General features: G+C 46.8%; 1 protein-coding gene across 1 annotated transcript; it reads left to right on the forward strand.

Annotated features, from left to right (window-relative positions):
* Positions 1-312: 312 nt before the first annotated feature.
* Positions 313-16,978, forward strand: LOC136515477 (uncharacterized). Its single transcript, XM_066509054.1, has 7 exons — positions 313-564; positions 14,575-14,895; positions 14,980-15,084; positions 15,296-15,392; positions 15,476-15,545; positions 16,254-16,677; positions 16,760-16,978. Exons 1-7 carry the CDS (start codon positions 313-315, stop codon positions 16,976-16,978), a joined length of 1,488 nt encoding a protein of 495 aa, XP_066365151.1.
* The last annotated feature ends 368 nt before the right edge of the window (positions 16,979-17,346 follow it).

Raw genomic sequence — 17,346 nt, forward strand, 5'->3', positions numbered from 1 at the left:
GGTGGCGACCACCTTATCGTGGTCCTAAAAGGCATTGTTGTTGCCCCCAGGTGGTCGGCGACCTCCGGCTCCATCATTGGCGTCGTCATCGAGCCTCTTGTCCTGGAACTCCCTAGCTAGACCAATGCAGTCCTTCATCTTGTGTTTGGCGTTCTTGTGAAGAGGGCACGGGCCGTCGAGGATCTTTTAGTACTATTTGTCATAGTTATGCTTGGCGCGAGGTTGACTAATGGCGGCGACGATGTGTTCTGGCCGGCGGTGGCGATTTTGGCTAGGCCTGTGTCATCCTGTTCTATCATGGCCGCTATCGCAATGGTAGATGCGGTCGTCGAGGCGGCGGTCGCTGTGACGTCGGTCATCGGGGCGATCATCGTAGCAGTGAGGCGGGCACTGAGTGCCTACATCCTTATTGAAGTGCACCTTGGCTTCTTCCGCATCGGTGTACTGGTTGACGGTAGTTATCATTTCACCGATATCGGTGGGCAGCTTGTAGTTGAATTTGGAGCGAAGCTCGTGATGGTGGAGTCCTCGGATAAAGGCGGTGATGACTTCAGCTTCCGTGATGTTGGGAATTGAGTTCCTCATCTCGGAGAAATGCCGGATGTAGCTGCGGAGGAGCTCGGATGGCTTCTAGTTGATGCGGCTGAGATCATGCTTCATGCTGGGTCGAGTACACGTGGCCATATAGTTGTCGGTGAAGACTTTCTTCAGCTCTTCCCAAGACTCGATGGAGTCCAGCGCAAGGCTGGTAAACTAGCTCATGGTGGGTCGCATGAGCATGATGGGGAGATAATTTGCCATGATGCTAGTGTCTCCTCCCGCGACGCGGATAGCAGTGGCGTAAGCCTACAACCACTGAGTTGGGTTCATTCTTCCTTCGTAGGGCTCGACCCCGGTGATCTTAAAACCATAGGGCCACCAAAGCATTTGGAGTGCCGTTATGAAAGCTGGAGGCCCCTCAGGGTTGTCGACACCATCGTCTGTGGCATTGTGGTCGGGGATAGGCTTGAGGGCTGAGTCCGGGTTGCTATACTCCTTTTCGTAATCCTAGCGGCGACGCACTTCATCTTCATGGCGACCAAAGCGATGTTGCTCGATACACCATCGCGCATCCCAAAGGTTACTGAGATGTACTCTAGCATCTTGTTCGACCTTCTGGTCATGCTAGCGATGGTGTTCGGCATGATGCCCCCCGGGTCCCCCTAGAGAGGTAGCGACTAGTCAGCAAAATGGCTTTGACTGGGGCGGTGATTGGATCTCAGTGCAGCTGATCAGTGAATCATGCTCGTAGAGCACGAAGGTCTCTGATCCTCACGAATCTCATTGACCTGACAGTGAGCCGCTTTAAGCATGGTGGCGATTTTGATGAGCTCGGGCGTTTGAGGGAAACGAGCGAGCTCATTGGCGGCTACTGCCAAATTGGCGCTTGGAGTCTTGAACACATCATGGCCGTCGACATGGAGAAATTCTTCATCGAGGTCATGGTGGAGCGGGAGCGGTCTTCCTTGAGAATCGAGCCTATTATTCCGAGTAGCCTTGGCCCTCGCGATGGATGCCTCATTTTCTCACCGCTACACATGGTTGACATTCTAGTTCTCCCGAGCAACGCGCTCCTCCTCGGTTTCACCATTCCGAGGAGGGCTGTCGATGCTGACGTTGAAGATTACACCACCCCGGAAGGGTGGAAGGAGAAATTGATCAGAGAAGGTTTCGGTGAGGGTCTCCGTAGAGCCCTGAGACTCGGAGCCCAAAGTTTCTTCTAGGATGGTCTGAAGGTGCGCCCTAGGGCTTTGGCCTAAGTGTAGCGTGTTGATGGTGGGCGGAAGCTGGATGGCAACCTGGTCGGCGAGTTTGCCCCTTAGGGCATGTTGGTAAGCGGCGGCGGTGTTGGTGAATCCAAAGGGTAGGGCCATAACCCCTGTAGTTTTCTGAGTAGCCTCCGATAGATCTAGATCGGAGGGTGGTCAGCGCTGAACCAGAGTGTCCAGTGCTGATTCGGCGACGGAGAGACAATCGGTGAGCTTCAGTCCGACCCAATCGATGGATTTGATCAGATCGTCGTTGTTGATCTGCCTCTTTTGGTAGTGAGGAAGCGGATGGCGAGTTGTCGCCGAAGGAGACCTCAAAATTGGCTCCGAGATCGGATCTATAGTTGTAGGTGCGGGGGTGGCCGGCGCAGAACCGATCTGCCTCGGCTCGAGGAGCTCTCTGACTCCGTCAGTGTTGATGACCCTCAAGATGGATCCGACCATGAAGATCTGGCCAGGCTGTGGAAGGGACGAAGAGTCTACGGAAAAAGCCATCTTGTTCGACAAGGAAACAACACGCACACCCCTACCTGGTGCGCCAACTATCGATAGAATATCGTCGGCAGTCCTCCGAGAGGTATCCCACGAAGGTAGATTGATCGGCAGAGGAGCGCGAGATCAAGAACAAAAAGGCAACAGAGACACAAGAGTTAGACAGGTTTAGGCCATCAGTATGATGTAATACCCTACTCCTTTGGTCTGTTGGTTTATATTAGCTATTGTATGATATGCCGTGATTTTAGAGGGGGTCCCTACCCGCCTTATATAGTCTGGGAGGCAGGGTTACAAGTCGGTTAGATCTGAGAGATAACCAAAAAGTAATAACTGATTACAGGAATCTTGGGATCATACATATCCTAATAGATCTCATAGTATCTTCAGGATATCTTCTTGATGTCTTGCGGAAGGCGCCGAGCAGAGTCATGCCCCACAAGGCTTCTTCTTGTGGGCTGGGCCACCCCTAGGGGCATAGCCCATATGGTCTACCATGGGTATCTAGGGTCGTACACCCCACACACAGGAAGAATCATGAAGTGGGCACTCGAGCTGATGAGTCAAGGCATTTCATATGCACCTCGGACGGCCATCAAGTCCTAAGTGATGGCTAATTTTGTTGTAGAGTGGACTGAGATCCAAATGCCGCCAGTAGTCATCTACCAAGAGTACTAGACAATGTACTTTGATGGATCGCTAATGAAGAAAGGTGCTGGCGTGGGGCTAGTCTTTGTTTTGCCCCTCAGGGTACGCATGAGGTATATGGTTTGCATCCATTTCCCCTCCTCCAACAATGTGGCCGAGTATTAGGCACTCATCAATGGCCTATGTATCACCATCGAGTTGGGTATCCGATGCCTTGACGTTCGGGGCGACTCCCAGCTGGTCATCGACCAGGTCATGAAGGAATCAAGCTGCCACAACGCCAAGATGGCTGTGTATTGCCGAGAAGTCTGCCAGCTGGAGGACAAGTTCGATGGTCTTGAGCTCAATCACAACCTGAGGCGTCTCCACGAGGCGGTCGACACACTAGCAAAAACAACATCCGGCCAAAAGCTGGTGTCGATGGGCGTCTTTGCTAGCGATCAGTACAAGCCCTCGGTCCACTATGAGGAGCTAGAATAGACTAGTGATAGGCCGCCTACCCTAGGTTTGGGGGGCTAACCAACCGGTGGCTCCATCTAACCCCGAAGTCATGGAGCTTGATGAGGATCCAGCGATAGAGCTCGACCCTCTAGACGACTGGAGGACGCCTTACCTCGACTACATCCTCTATGAGGTGCTGTCGATGGACAAAATGGAGGCTCGGTGGCACACATGTTGCGCCAAGTCCTTTGTCATTATAGAGGGCGAGCTCTATAGGTGAAGCCACACTAGGATCCTACAGCACTGCATCCCCATCGAACAAGGGAAGCAGTTGTTGAGTGATATCCACGATGGAGTCTACGGGCACCATGCCGCACCTAGGACCCTAGTTGGAAACATGTTCTGACAAGGCTTCTACTGGCCGACCACAGTAGCCGACGCTGAACAGATTATGCGCACCTGTGAAGGGTGTCAATACTATGCTCGGTAGACCCACCTACCGGCCCAAGCACTCCAAACAATCCCCATCATGTGGCCGTTCATGGTCTAGGGGCTCGATCTAGTCAGACCTCTCAAGAGGATGCCTAGAGGCTATACACACTTGCTTGTCGTCGTAGACAAGTTTACAAAGTGGATAGAGGCTCGATCGATCTCCACAATCAAGTCTAAGCAAGCCGTGATGTTCTTCCTTGACATCGTCCATCGCTTTGGAGTCCCGAACACCATTATCATGGACAACGGCACACAGTTCACTAGAAAAAGTTCCACTGATTCTATGATGAATACCACATTCACGTCAATTGGGCCGCTGTGGCGTACCCCGTGCGAATGGCATGATCCTACAAGGCCTCAAGCCTAGGATCTTCAATCAGTTGAACAAGTTTGGTAGACAATGGGTCATGAAGCTTCTCGCGGTGCTCTGTAGCCTGAGGATGACCCCTAGCCAGGCCACTGGCTACATGCCATTCTTCATGGTCTATGGTTCCAAGGCTGTCCTCCCGATTGACCTCAATTATGGAGCGCCGAGGGTCAGGGCATACAACGAACAGGGAGCCAAGGCGTCCCTTGAGGATGCCATGGACTAGCTAGATGAAGCACGTGATGTAGCCCTCCTCTCCTCGGCCAAGTACCAGCAAGCGTTGAGCCAGTACTATAGCCATCGAGTGCGGGGTTGGGCCTTCAACATCGAGGACCTAGTGCTCCACCTTGTCCAGGGCAACAAGAACCACCACAAGCTCTCTCCACCATGGGAGGGACCATACATCATCATAGAGGTGATCTGAATAGGCACCTATAAGCTCAAGACCATCAAGGGTGAAGTCTTCATCAATGCCTAGAACATCGAACAACTACGTCGCTTTTACCCTTAAATCTACGCACACTTTCCCTTATCGGATTCGCTATCGACTCCTCGATCTTTAGTGACACCCAACCCCAGCAATGGCAAGGGGCTCAGGACCATCAATGGCAAAGTCATCGTCAACGCCTGGAACATCGAATAGCTACATCGCTTTTACCCTTAATTTACGCATGCTTTCTCTTTTCGGTTTCGCTATTGACTCCTCGATCTTTAGTGACACCTGACCCTAGCAACGACAAGGGGTCGGGCCTCACTCAGGGGCTAATAAGAGCATATCTATATGGTAGACATTCTCTGTGCCTGACCCTTTCTCATGTTAAGATCTAGAAGCAAGGGTTGCGGAAACAAACACCGAGTAAAACTAATCGAACCGCAAGAAACCTACGCCCCAGCGGCTACGACGTTTTTGCTCACCAGCGTGATTAGAGTTTTTTGCTCGCACCTTGAGGTTTTTAGCCTTAACTACGGAAAGAGTTGGAATACATTAAAGTGTATATCTATTTGGCAAACATTTGCTATGCCTGACCCTTTCTCACGTTAAGATCTAGAAGCAAGGGTTGTGGAAATGAACGCTGAGTAAAACTGGTCAGACTACAAGAAACCTACACCCTAGTGGCTATGGCATTTTTGCTCACTAGTGTGATCAGAGTTTTTTCAGCCCTGAGCTTTACAGCCTTAATGATAGAAAGGGTTAGAACGCATTAACCTTTTTATACAAAAAGGGGAGAAGAGCTAAAAATCTGTTTGGCCCTAATAAAATTTAAGAGCTTGTCCACTTATTACAAGTTCGCCTCCTAGCTTATCTACCTAACTAATTTCTTGGGGGATGATCTCATCCTCTATCTCCACAGGTAAGTCCTATGCTAGAGGAGCCACCTCCTTCTTGATGTTGTCTAGCTCGGTGTCGGTGTAGATAGGCATGAGAACCGTCACAAGTAAGGTGCGATACAGAGCTAAAAATGCTCCTATGGCTCATTTAGGCCTAGGACTATGAAGGCTAACTCTCCGATGGGTTCATAGCTACTCCAGGGCACCCTTAGAGTGAGGGGTGGAAAGGGATGGGCCCACTAGCAGCTAGTAACTAGGCGCATGAGTGCTGCAGGCATCTCGGCCCACGTTTGAGTCTTGGTTAGTTCCCAGTTCATGGTTTTTCCTCAAAGAAAGGCAACAAGCCCCTGGGACCGGTCGAACGGACCCAAGAACTATATGGATTGGCCACTGAGAATCTAGAGTCGGTCACCAGCTGATCCATGCTAGACCCCTATGAATGAGAAGCTAGGGCCCCATTCAGACTAGCCCGTTAACAGCTCACCGTGCACCATGTTTTATCCATCGAGGAAAAACGTGGCACGTTTCAACCCCTTCATTTTTTATCGAAAAAACACTTGAGGAATGACGATCACAAAGACGAGCTGACCCCTCGACCAGACCCCTACAACATGTGGGGGCTTGAGGGAAGTTAGACTCGTAAGGAGACCGAATGCACGGTCATAGGACGATGGCTCGGATCCTAGGGAGGGGTACGTACAAAAACTAGGAATAATGTTTCTGAAACAAAACTTTCTCTTACCAGTTTTGCTATCATCTCCTCGATCTTTAGTGAAACCTAACCCCAGTAATGGCAAGGGGTCAGGCCTCACTCGGGGGCTGATAAGGGTATATATATATCCTTTCTAAAATAGTCACCGTGACCGACCCTTTCTCACGTTAAAAACCTAGAGGCAAGGTTTGGGGAAAACGAACGCTGAGTAAAACTGGTCGGACTGCAAGAAACCTACGCCCTAGATGCTACGACACTCTTGCTTACTAGCATGATCAGAGTTTCTCTCCCACACCTCAATCTCTACAGTCTTAACAATAGGAAGGGTCAGAACGCATTAACCCTTTTTACACATAAAAAGGGAGAAAGAACAAATTTGTTCAACCAAACCAAAAGAACAAGCTTGTTTAAACAAAACAGAAGGATTTGAACTTGTCTACTTATTATAAATGCACCGCCTGACCTATCTAACTAAACTAACCCCTCAGGGGGATGATTTCATCTTCTATCTTGGTAGAAAGGTCATGCGCCAAGGGGCCACCTCCTTCTTGATGTCGTCTAGCTCAGTGTCGGTATAGATGGGTGCGAAGCCTTGGCTCATCGTCGCTAGATTGATGTTCTTGTAATGAGAATGGGCGATCATGAATGATCAATGAATGCCAAAGTGAAGCGCGCCTCTTGCCATATCACATGCCCGGTCCGTGATCCGGGTGGCGCGAACCGTGGGCGAGCTTGTCTCTTGCTCTGGGGCCAGCTCGAGCTTGTCACAGACCAGCTGGATGGTGATGAGTAGGTTGTCGTGTTCATCACTCTTCTTCTAGAGGGTGTCCTTCACCTCACTGAGCTCCTTCCCCAAACTGTGTCTCTTCACCACCTCCACCCCGAGCTTATCATCGAGACCTGCCCAAGTCACGTACCAAACATGTCAAAACGCTTACCATGGATTCTAGGAAGAAAGACAACAAGGAAAACTGGAGACTTACCGTTCACATCCGCCCGAAGCCTACGCACCTCATCGCACTGCTAGGTCACCTCAGTCTCCAAGCACCGGACCTCATCTTAGCACTGACCGACCTCCACGGCGAGCCCGGTGGCCATGCCCTCGGCTACAACCTTTAGGTCCCTCTCCCCATGAAGCTCATCCTTAAGGTCGTCGATCCGCTGCTGAGTGTCGGTGTGTTCCTGTTGAGCCAGGTCAATCCACATGTGGAGCTCCTCTGTGGCCTGAACCAAATCATCTCACTCCTTTCATAGCCGCTCGGCCTCCCTGGTGTCCACGCACACCCTCTCGATCAGGGCCACGAGCTTCTCCTTGGCCTCGCGGGCATCGACGCGAGCGTCCTTCTCCCTGACTCAGAGGTTGGCCACCTCATGGGTGGTAGGGGCAAGCTTAGCCACCTCCTGATAGGCGGCAGCGAACTGTGCGGCTAGCCCTGCACTCCACCACGTCGCCTCAGCGAGGAACTGGGACTTCTCTCGGCTATGGCCACCTACATGGACAATGGCTCCGGTCGTGCCACCTCTGCCTACAATGTCAAGGACACAATCAGCCACACTGCACCCGCCACGAGCACATGGACATGCCCTCCTCTGCCTGCTCTCCCATGGACGCAGCCATCGGCTGTGCCTCCTCGGTCAATGTCGTGGCTGCCCCAACACCACTCACGTTCACCACCAGAGCGGCGCCAGCTAGCTCCTGGCATGTTTGCCAAAGGAGGATCTTTTTCAGAGTGAGCCGCAGGAGAGTCCCACGTCCTTCGATGCTACAAGGGACATGGCGGTCAGTTCGATGTAAAAAATCATTAGGAAAAAAGGAAAAAAAACTCTTGACTCACCCTGACGCCATCATGCGAGGATGTTTTGGGGCCGGTGTGGCAGAACCTCCTAAGTTATAGGGCCCACATGCACCTATCACTGTCCGACGACCTTTGACATTTATGCATATGTTTCCAATAACTTAAAAAGACTGTCGGGTGTCCTCGGGGAACCCCGAATCATCCACAATTTCCGAGTAGGATCACGTTACAGAGTCATTGTAGTATTACAACATTTATTCAAATATCAGCACTAGAGTAAAAACAGCGGAAGTCTTACGATAACATAGTTTACAAACTAGTTGTTTCAAACCTTACAAACTAAGTTCGATAATTATTACAAACCATAGTAGTAGTGGAGTGGCATAATTAACATATACATAGCACACAAAATAAACATCCTGCCCAAGGATCACACATTTACTTCTCATCGTCAGAACGAATGATAGTCATGCAGCACGATCCAAAACAGATCTGCTCATGAGGCTCACCTGCAACAAGGGTCAATGAACCCTGAGTACAAAAGTACTCAACAAGACTTAACCGAAATATTAACTGATAAACTTAGGAATGCAGGCTCAGGGATTCAAGGTATAGCTTTAACGATAATCAAAGTTCTTTTGCGTAAAAGCTCTTTAACAAAATTCTTTAATACCAAGGTAAAACTTTTAAGTACCATATATGAATCTGCCATGATCTGTAATGAGAACATGAACTTCATATCAATCTTTTTTGCAAACCTTTCTCAAGTTCCAGTTATTAATACTACGATGATGAACAGTGAGTTGAGTCTCCATAACCGAGGAGCAACGACGATTCGAACCGATTATAAACCCAGCTGGGAATTCCAGACCACACGACATATGCAGGTTCCCGACCTACATATACCAACCTATTCTTGGATCCTCTAAAACAAGAATAGGTCCGTGCCACCCGAGAATACAGTACTCCACCATTCTAGCCCATGGCCACGTGGGTACACGCTATTCCCGCCATCTCTCCACTCCCAGTGCGCGAGTAGCCATTCTCATAATAGAATTGCCAAGTTCAGGCTTACCGGAGTATGTGGTTAGTACTACAAATTCTCACCTCATGCAATTCAACAACGGACGTGCCTTAATCGACACAAGCGGAAAGGACCCGCTCACAAGACCTCCATGTCTTATGGCTCACACACACCGAGTCCGCTTGGTCTAGATTTATTACTCCACATTCCCATATCACATGCTAACATAATTAACCAATGTTCCATTTAAAACTTGCAGGTGGCAGGTAGTCACCCGACTTTCATCGTTCTACGCATAGCTAAGCAAAACTAGGCATATACGAGTTTAAAACTGGTAATATGGTAAATATGGAATAATAAGGGTGGTAATGCACCAATTAGGCTCTTACTTAACTCTTAATCACTTAATGCAGTAACGGAGAGCAAAAGCGAAATTAATTTATAAAACACAAGGTAGGGTTGTATGCATCTGGGGCTTGCCTTCGTTGACGGAAAAGTCCGGTTCCTGCGATGTTTCACAAGTATTCGATCCGACCTCAACAGATGGATTAACCTCCTCAACAACTTGATTAACTACCATGTGTTCACCTTCGTTCACTACACGTAATAACAATGCCATGTTTAACATGATGCGGAATACGAAACATGATACTCGATGATGGATGCAAAATTAATAATTTGAATATAACTTTCCTTCGCGGTACAGTTGCAAGTCAAACAGACTAAATTGTTTTCGTAACACATACATCAACTGCCAAGGATCATTATCAACTAATGACCCAAGGTCATCACTCAATCCAAAATTTCAAACAAAACCTAAATCATTAAAGGTTACTATTTGCTTTTATGAATTAATTATTTAATTCAAAATTATGAAATAAATCAACTTATTCTAATTGAACTCAAACTTTTAGTACATGTTCATTACATGATAACTAAGTGGCAAAACAAATTTCATAATTTTTGGACAATTAATTAAGCCTAGAAAAATCATGGAAATCCATTTATTAATAAATTGAGCAATTTTTATCACATTCAAAAAGTACTGAAAAATATTATTTCATATTTTTCTCAAATACTATACATCACAGAGAAGTCACACAAAAATTTTCATAATTTTTGGAGCTCTAAATAAACCTACACAAAAATAACAAAAACAGACACTATTCATTCAAATCTAAAAATAGAAAAATCCATTTGAACGTTGAGTCACGGACAACCCGACCCCACCTGTCATCCCTAACCTTCGACGTTGACCATGGCAGTGACGGCTCTGACCAGCGATTCCTTGCCGATGGTGAGATCACCGACGATGGCGATAGCACCAACATGTTCTACACTACTAGGCGCACCTATAGACGTACTTAGATGTACCGATTATGACTCAATTCTAGCTCAACGTCGACCATGGCGGACACGGCGCCTCGGCGGTACTACGCCAGTGACTACAGACCGGTAGCGGTTAAACTAAAGGTCGAGGAAGCACCAGCAGCTTACCCTGAACACAACTGAGCAGATAACAAGGTCGGAGAAGCAACGGTGACGCGGGTCGATGTCCACGGTGATCACGACGGCGCAAGGGTCATCGGTGATGGTGTGCCGGTGACTGAAGTGGACAAAACGGCCAAGCAACAATGAAATTAGCACTACGGCATCGAGACGAAGCCAAAGGTACACCAATCAAGGGCAATGGCTCACTGACGGGCTCTGGCCACGGAGAGGTCGGTGGTGGCGGTGCTTCGGTCGGCTCTGAGGAAGAAAACGGCGTGCGGTGACACTAGACTGCTAGAGGCGAAGCAAATAGGCCAGGAATGAGCGAGAGTGCGGGGCAGAGAGAATGGCAGACACAATTGGCATGAGGCACGACGGTGAGGACGAATTCCGTGAGTGCAGCAAGGTCACCGGCGATGGCGGAAACAGAGCAAGGGAGAAGAGCAACGACGACGACGGTTCAGGCTAAAAAGGGTGGCCAGGAAGCTCAAGGAAGCCACGACGAAGCCTTTACCGCACCAACGTGACACCAAGGACGGCCACGACGCGCCTGGAACGCCGAAGAAGGTCGCCGGCCATGTAGCTACGGCGGTTAACACTGTTCACAGTATTTACAAGTTTGCCATTCGCCAAAATTCACAAATTACTCTCAAATTTTTATAACAACTCAAAAATCTCCAAAAACAAAAGTTGTTCAAAATCAAAAGTTCTACAACTTTGCTTCTATAACCAACTCCTAATTCGGTCTAGATTTTGAAACGAACTTTTGAATTTGAATAGGGAATTTTTAACGAATTACGCCTTTTTGAATTACTCAAAATTTTTCTAAACAACTTGAAAAACTCCAAAAACAAACTTTGTATAACTAGCCAAGCTCTACACTTTTTCTTTTGGGCTCAACCCCAAAATATGCTTAGATTTTGAAATGGATTTTCAGGGTAGGATTTAAATGCTGAAAATCAGGGTTTTCTCGAAAAATTCAAAATCCAAACAAACTTTGAACTTAAGTCAAACAATACAATGCAACACATACCACATAAATATAAACTTGTATTAGTGTATGCATCTCAAAGTTTTCACCAAATGCCAAATGCTTTGCAATGCATATGATGACATGTCAGATTTTAATATTTAAACACCCGAGGTGTTACAGTCGGCTTGCTCGACCCTAGCTGCTCCTCATTGGTACTTTGCCGCTTCGAGCCCTCCCTCGGCTCGGAGGGCTCGAACGAATTAAATGGCCACCTCCCGCTGACTCTGGAGGCACCACTGAGGTCTCAGACGGAGCAGGGCAACCTGTTTCTTCTAGCTTTGGGGCCACCGTCAAAGGCCCAGACAAGGCAAGGCAGTCTGATTCCGCTGGTTCCAAGGCCACCGTCAAAGGTTCAGGCGGGGCGGGGCATCTTGATTCTACTAGCTCTAGGGGTGCATCCTCACCCTCCTGCCCCATGGTAAGCCGCAGGAAGGGCCTCGCCTGCAGTGAAGGTGGGTCCTCGTCCCTGGCGGCTAGATCATCCCATAGGATGGGCAACATGGAGCCATCATCATCCTCCTCCTTCTCTTCTTCTTCTTCCTCCTCTTCTTCCGACGAACCTTGATGCTGCTTCCCTTGCTTTAGCTTCGCTCACTGCTTCGAACTACAATTCAAAAACTACCCAAGGAAAAGTAGATCGAGCAAATTACTGATGTTCTTAGGGTAGTGTGGAGCCTATTCCACCACCTGGATGTCGGCGAAAGTGCACAAGCAAGTAGATTGGGACCAAACCCTAGAATCACCACAAATACAAGTATAGCAATGCAAATCACAAGAACACAAGTGAGACACCGATTTATCCCATGGTTTAGCTCGCCATGAAGGCTTGCCTATGTCCATGTTATTGAGGTTGCCACAAAGGCTTTGGGTCTCTTTCAACCCTTTCCTCATTCTCAAGTCAAGAGAATGAACTCTTGAGATGAGGGGTGATTACAAACCTCCCGGGGCTGCCACTCAAGTTGGCAAGCTCCACGGGTGATGCTCTAGCCGGCTAGGAGCAAAGCTCCAAGAGTAATAAACACAACCACCGACCAAAACATGAACCAAGTGCTCTAAGAGATGAAGAACAGTTGGGGCTGCTCTCTAATGCAGTTTGGAGGCTTAAACTCTCTTAGATTTGGAAGGGAATCAAAAGGAGAAGCTTGAATAGTGAGTGAGGGAGAGAGAGCTGCTCTCTTCTGTTCTTGGACGAGCTGAATGAGTGGAGTGCTCCAGAGAGACATTAGGGAGGAAGGAGAAAGGTATAAATTCCCCCCTAGCCCCAACGGTCACTTAAGTGGTGACAGTGCTGTGGCTCAAGTGCGATAGTGCCGCACTGCGATAGTGCCTCTCTTCAGGTGCGGTAGTGCTGGACCAGGCAAGATAGCAAGGGTAAGAGTGAAGTGTTTGCTGTCTTGGCTATGAATCTGAGAATGCATGTGTAAGTTTGAGCACTTGGTAGCACATGTTAGCTTAAGCATTGTGTTCCTATTTATAGTATGGCTTTTCTTATACTCAAATTCAAAATATAAAAGAATTTAAACACCTTTGAGTTGGTCACAGCATCCTTTTTATAATAGGGGGCTTCACCATCGAATGTATTGTTCTCATTACCATTATGCCTTAAGCATGTGACTTGAACCATTTTAACCGCTTGAGTCTTCAATTTCTTCATATGCCATTTCTTCTCAATATCACTTCATAAGGGGTTGCAATCATCTTTATCTCATCTATTTGAGCAAACACACCTTGAGCATGTGACTTGAATCATTTCCATACATATGAGTTCACCTCAACGGCTTCAAGTCACTTTCACTAATGATTTGATCCTCAACACAATATGACTCCTCATAGCTTGATTAGTTCCTCAACTCAATGCAAGTACTCTCTTCTTCACCTTAGCCATGGTACCTCGATCCTCAAGCCATTGCTTGCCCTTCACCTTTGCTTAGTCCCTCAAAGCCCTTTTCTTGCTATCTTCACCTTATCAATCCATACTCAAGTCACATCATATTAAGTATCCATTGAAAAACTATTTCTTTAATAGTATGATCCTTTCTTGAATATCTTCTAGATATGAATGTTGAGATCAATCAAGCTTTAGTTTGATTCACATAAAGACATATATAAATCAACATCAATATGGTCAAGCCAATTCATGATTCCTTATATCCTCTTCAATTTGGCTTGACACTCCTAATACTCATTTCAATATCTATCTTCATACTTCTAGCTTGATCAAAGCAATGCAAAGTGATTTTCCAAATCTTTATCCATACAAGCAAACCAACATAGAGACTGACTTATATCCAATATGAGTTGTGTCCTTTGTCATTTAAACATTTGCTTTGTATTTCTTCACTTATGCATTCTTGACTCATTCTTTAATCCTTGATCAAAGCTAATCCATTATCAAACTCTTCTTGTTCATGCAAAGCAAGCCATTATTGAGACCAATCCAAAATCATCAACTCATGTCTCTTTTAACATTTGCCAAATATGCTTGCTTTCTCATGATACTATGATATTCCTCAACATAGAAGCCATTTCATCAACTCCATTTGCATTGTTGTCTTTCTCTTGAACTATATTATTTCTGTGATCTTCCAACACAACAATACACAATTTGGCCTTGATTTGAACATTATATGGAATATCATCAAGTTTGCCTTCTTGTTGAACCCATATACACTTCTCATTCCACAGTCCACAAGTGTATGCAATAAACTCAATTTCCTGTTCAACACTTAGCATACTTTTTAGACCGTTAATGGTGTTGTCACTCAATTCACCAAAACCCACTAAAGGGCTAGATGCACTTACAATGTTGATGTCCACTGCACTAGGAGGCATGTTCATACATGCAGCCGTGCCATAATCTTTTTTGTATGCTTACACAACCATGTTGAGGCCTGCCAGGGTTGTGTAAACTGAGTATATCTTTGAATGTACATGCATGTAGATGGATCCATCTGAAAACCGTGAGATGATGGCCAGACAAGCAGTTGGCATGGTAGTTGTCATGGTGTCTGTTGTTCTCTCTAGGATTAAAAGGTCAAGGCCTGAACCTGACCCACTGTTGTATGACCTAAAGACTAATGCTGAACAACATAGGCAGCAAACCTTGCAGGCCATCTACAACACCACAGATGTTGAGTGCATTTCTATGTTAAGGATGAGAAGAGCTCCTTTCTTTTCTTTGTGTAACATATTTAGAACTAGGGGCCTTGTACCTGAAACTACTAGGTGCATAGTTGAGGAGCAGGTTGCAATGTTCCTCCATGTAGTTCAACACAACCAAAGGTTTAGAGTACTTCACCGGTCCTTTAGGAGATCAATTGAGACTGTTCATTGGCACTTTCACTAGGTTTTGTATGCTGTTGGTGAGTTTAGAAGTGAAATGATTAAGACTCCTACACCTGGCATACATCCAAAGATCCTTGGGAGCCATAGATGGAACCCTTACATGCAGGTAACTGTCAATCAAACTGTTAAGCCATAACTCAATTTAGATCTCAACCACTATTCTTATCCCACTTACACAATTTTGCTAGTACTGTGTTGGTGCCATTGATGGCACCCATGTGTTGACAAGGGTGCCTAGACACATGCAGTAGGCTTTTAGAGGTAGGAAACATAACCCCACACAAAATGTGATGGCTGCTGTGGACTTTAACCTCAAGTTCACATATGTACTAGCTGGCTGGGAGGGCTCAGCACATGATGCCCTCATCCTTGCTAATGCCATTGAGATAAATGATGGGTTCATTGTGCCTCAAGGTAACTCACCTACCTGTCCACTACACTTATGTCCTAACCATGGCACAAACATTCACATTAGACACTCTTTGTTGCACTTGTAGATAAATTCTATCTTGTAGATGCAGGATATGCATGCCGCAGTGGATTCCTCCCTCTCTATAGGGGGGTTAGGTACCATCTGTCTGAGTATGGTAGCAGAAACCTCCCAACCAATACAAAGAAATTATTCAACCTAAGACACTCTTCACTTAGGGTAACAGTTGAGAGGGCCTTTGGGGCATTGAAGAATAGGTTTCATATTTTAGACAACAAGTCATTCCACTCTTACAAGACACAGGTCAAGCTTGTGTTAGCCCATTGCATTCTTCACAACTGGATTGTAGGCTTTGGCATTGATAAAGTAGTGCCCACAGAGGACTGGTTGCCACCCAACCAGCATGATACTCAACCTGTACATGAGCTGCTGCCTCAAGATTCCTAGGGCATGTCCACTAGGAGGGATGCCATCTATACTGCAATGTGGGAGGGTAGGGGTACCTTGAGGACCTAATTCATGCATGTTCTTTCTTGTATAATTTAGTTTGTTGACCCTGGTATGGAACATTTGGTTGTGTACTGCTTATGTAATAACTATTGGACAAGGCTGAGATCAACTGCTCACCAATGCTTAATGTTGTTCTTCCTTTCATGTTTTATGCTTACTGAATTCATGGCTATGCACTATTTCATGCTAGATGACCATGAGACACATCCATAATATGATAGTTGCATGCTACTGAAATGCTGCTGCCACTTTATGGGTGTGTCCCATGGTCATCTGTTCATTTGTACATTCATGGTTATGTAATTATGTTATTCTTTCATTGCTTAACAAAATAGGATGGCTTCAGCTCCTGTTGATCTAGTTGGTGGTGAGGGAGGGTTTGTGGCTGCTATTGGCCTCTTGAATGAGGTTGCTAGGGCTGCAGCAGTTGCTAGTGCTGTTGCACCACCAGTAGCTCTAGGGCCCATGAGGTGGAACAACAACACCTTTGGGTTTGTGCCTAGGAGGATGGCCCAGCTAGTGAGTGATGGTAGTAGGCCTAACAAGGTTTTCAAGGACAATGATATGAACTTAGTGGCCAAGCACCTTAAGGACTATAGTGGGGAGGCTATTAGCCCAACTCAGGTGTACAACCACTTGAGGAAGTGGAGACAAAAGTGGGCTTGGATCTATAAGCTGAAAGATCTTACTGGAGCCTTATGGGACAGTGATGTAAATGCAATCATGCTAGAGGGGGAGCACTACCTTGGCCACTACAAGGTAGATTAACTAAGATGCTTTCCTCATCTTTGCCTTTTCTTTGTCTTTCTATGAGTTACCTAAACGGTATCCCCTTCTATAGGACCACCCTAAGGATGCTGAGTTCCTTAACTATCCTATCAGGTTCTACCTAGAGATGGAGGCCATCTTTAGTCATGCAATGGCCACTAGTAGGTTTACACTAGGTTCTGGTGAGGCCCTTGGGGTGAACCAGGCTGATAGTGTAGTTGTTAAGGCTAAGGGGTCTGCCTTCAACAATGGCTATGAGGAGAAAACCAACACTAAAGTTGGTGAGTGTTGACAGAATATCATCGGTAGTCCATCGAGGGGTATCCTATGATGGTAGATTTGTCAGTGGGGGTGCGCGTAATCAGGAACTAGATGGTGACACAAGGCACAGAGACAATGATTTAGATAGGTTCGGGCCATCTGATCGACGTAATACCCTACGTCCTGTGTCTTTGGTGTATTATATTGATCTGTAGCAGATAGATCTTGATGGATCACCACTAGGGGACCCCTGCCTCTCCTTATATAGTCTAGAGGGATAGGGTTATAAGTAAAGTATCTTATTTGGTACTATACAATGTCTTGCGGTGCACGCTGAGCAGCGCTATGCACGCCTTGATCTTGTGGGTTGGGCCACCTCTGATGGTGTGGCCCATGTCT

The sequence above is a fragment of the Miscanthus floridulus genome, chromosome 17, assembly GCF_019320115.1.
Source record: "Miscanthus floridulus cultivar M001 chromosome 17, ASM1932011v1, whole genome shotgun sequence".
In the NCBI taxonomy this organism is placed as follows: domain Eukaryota; kingdom Viridiplantae; phylum Streptophyta; class Magnoliopsida; order Poales; family Poaceae; genus Miscanthus; species Miscanthus floridulus.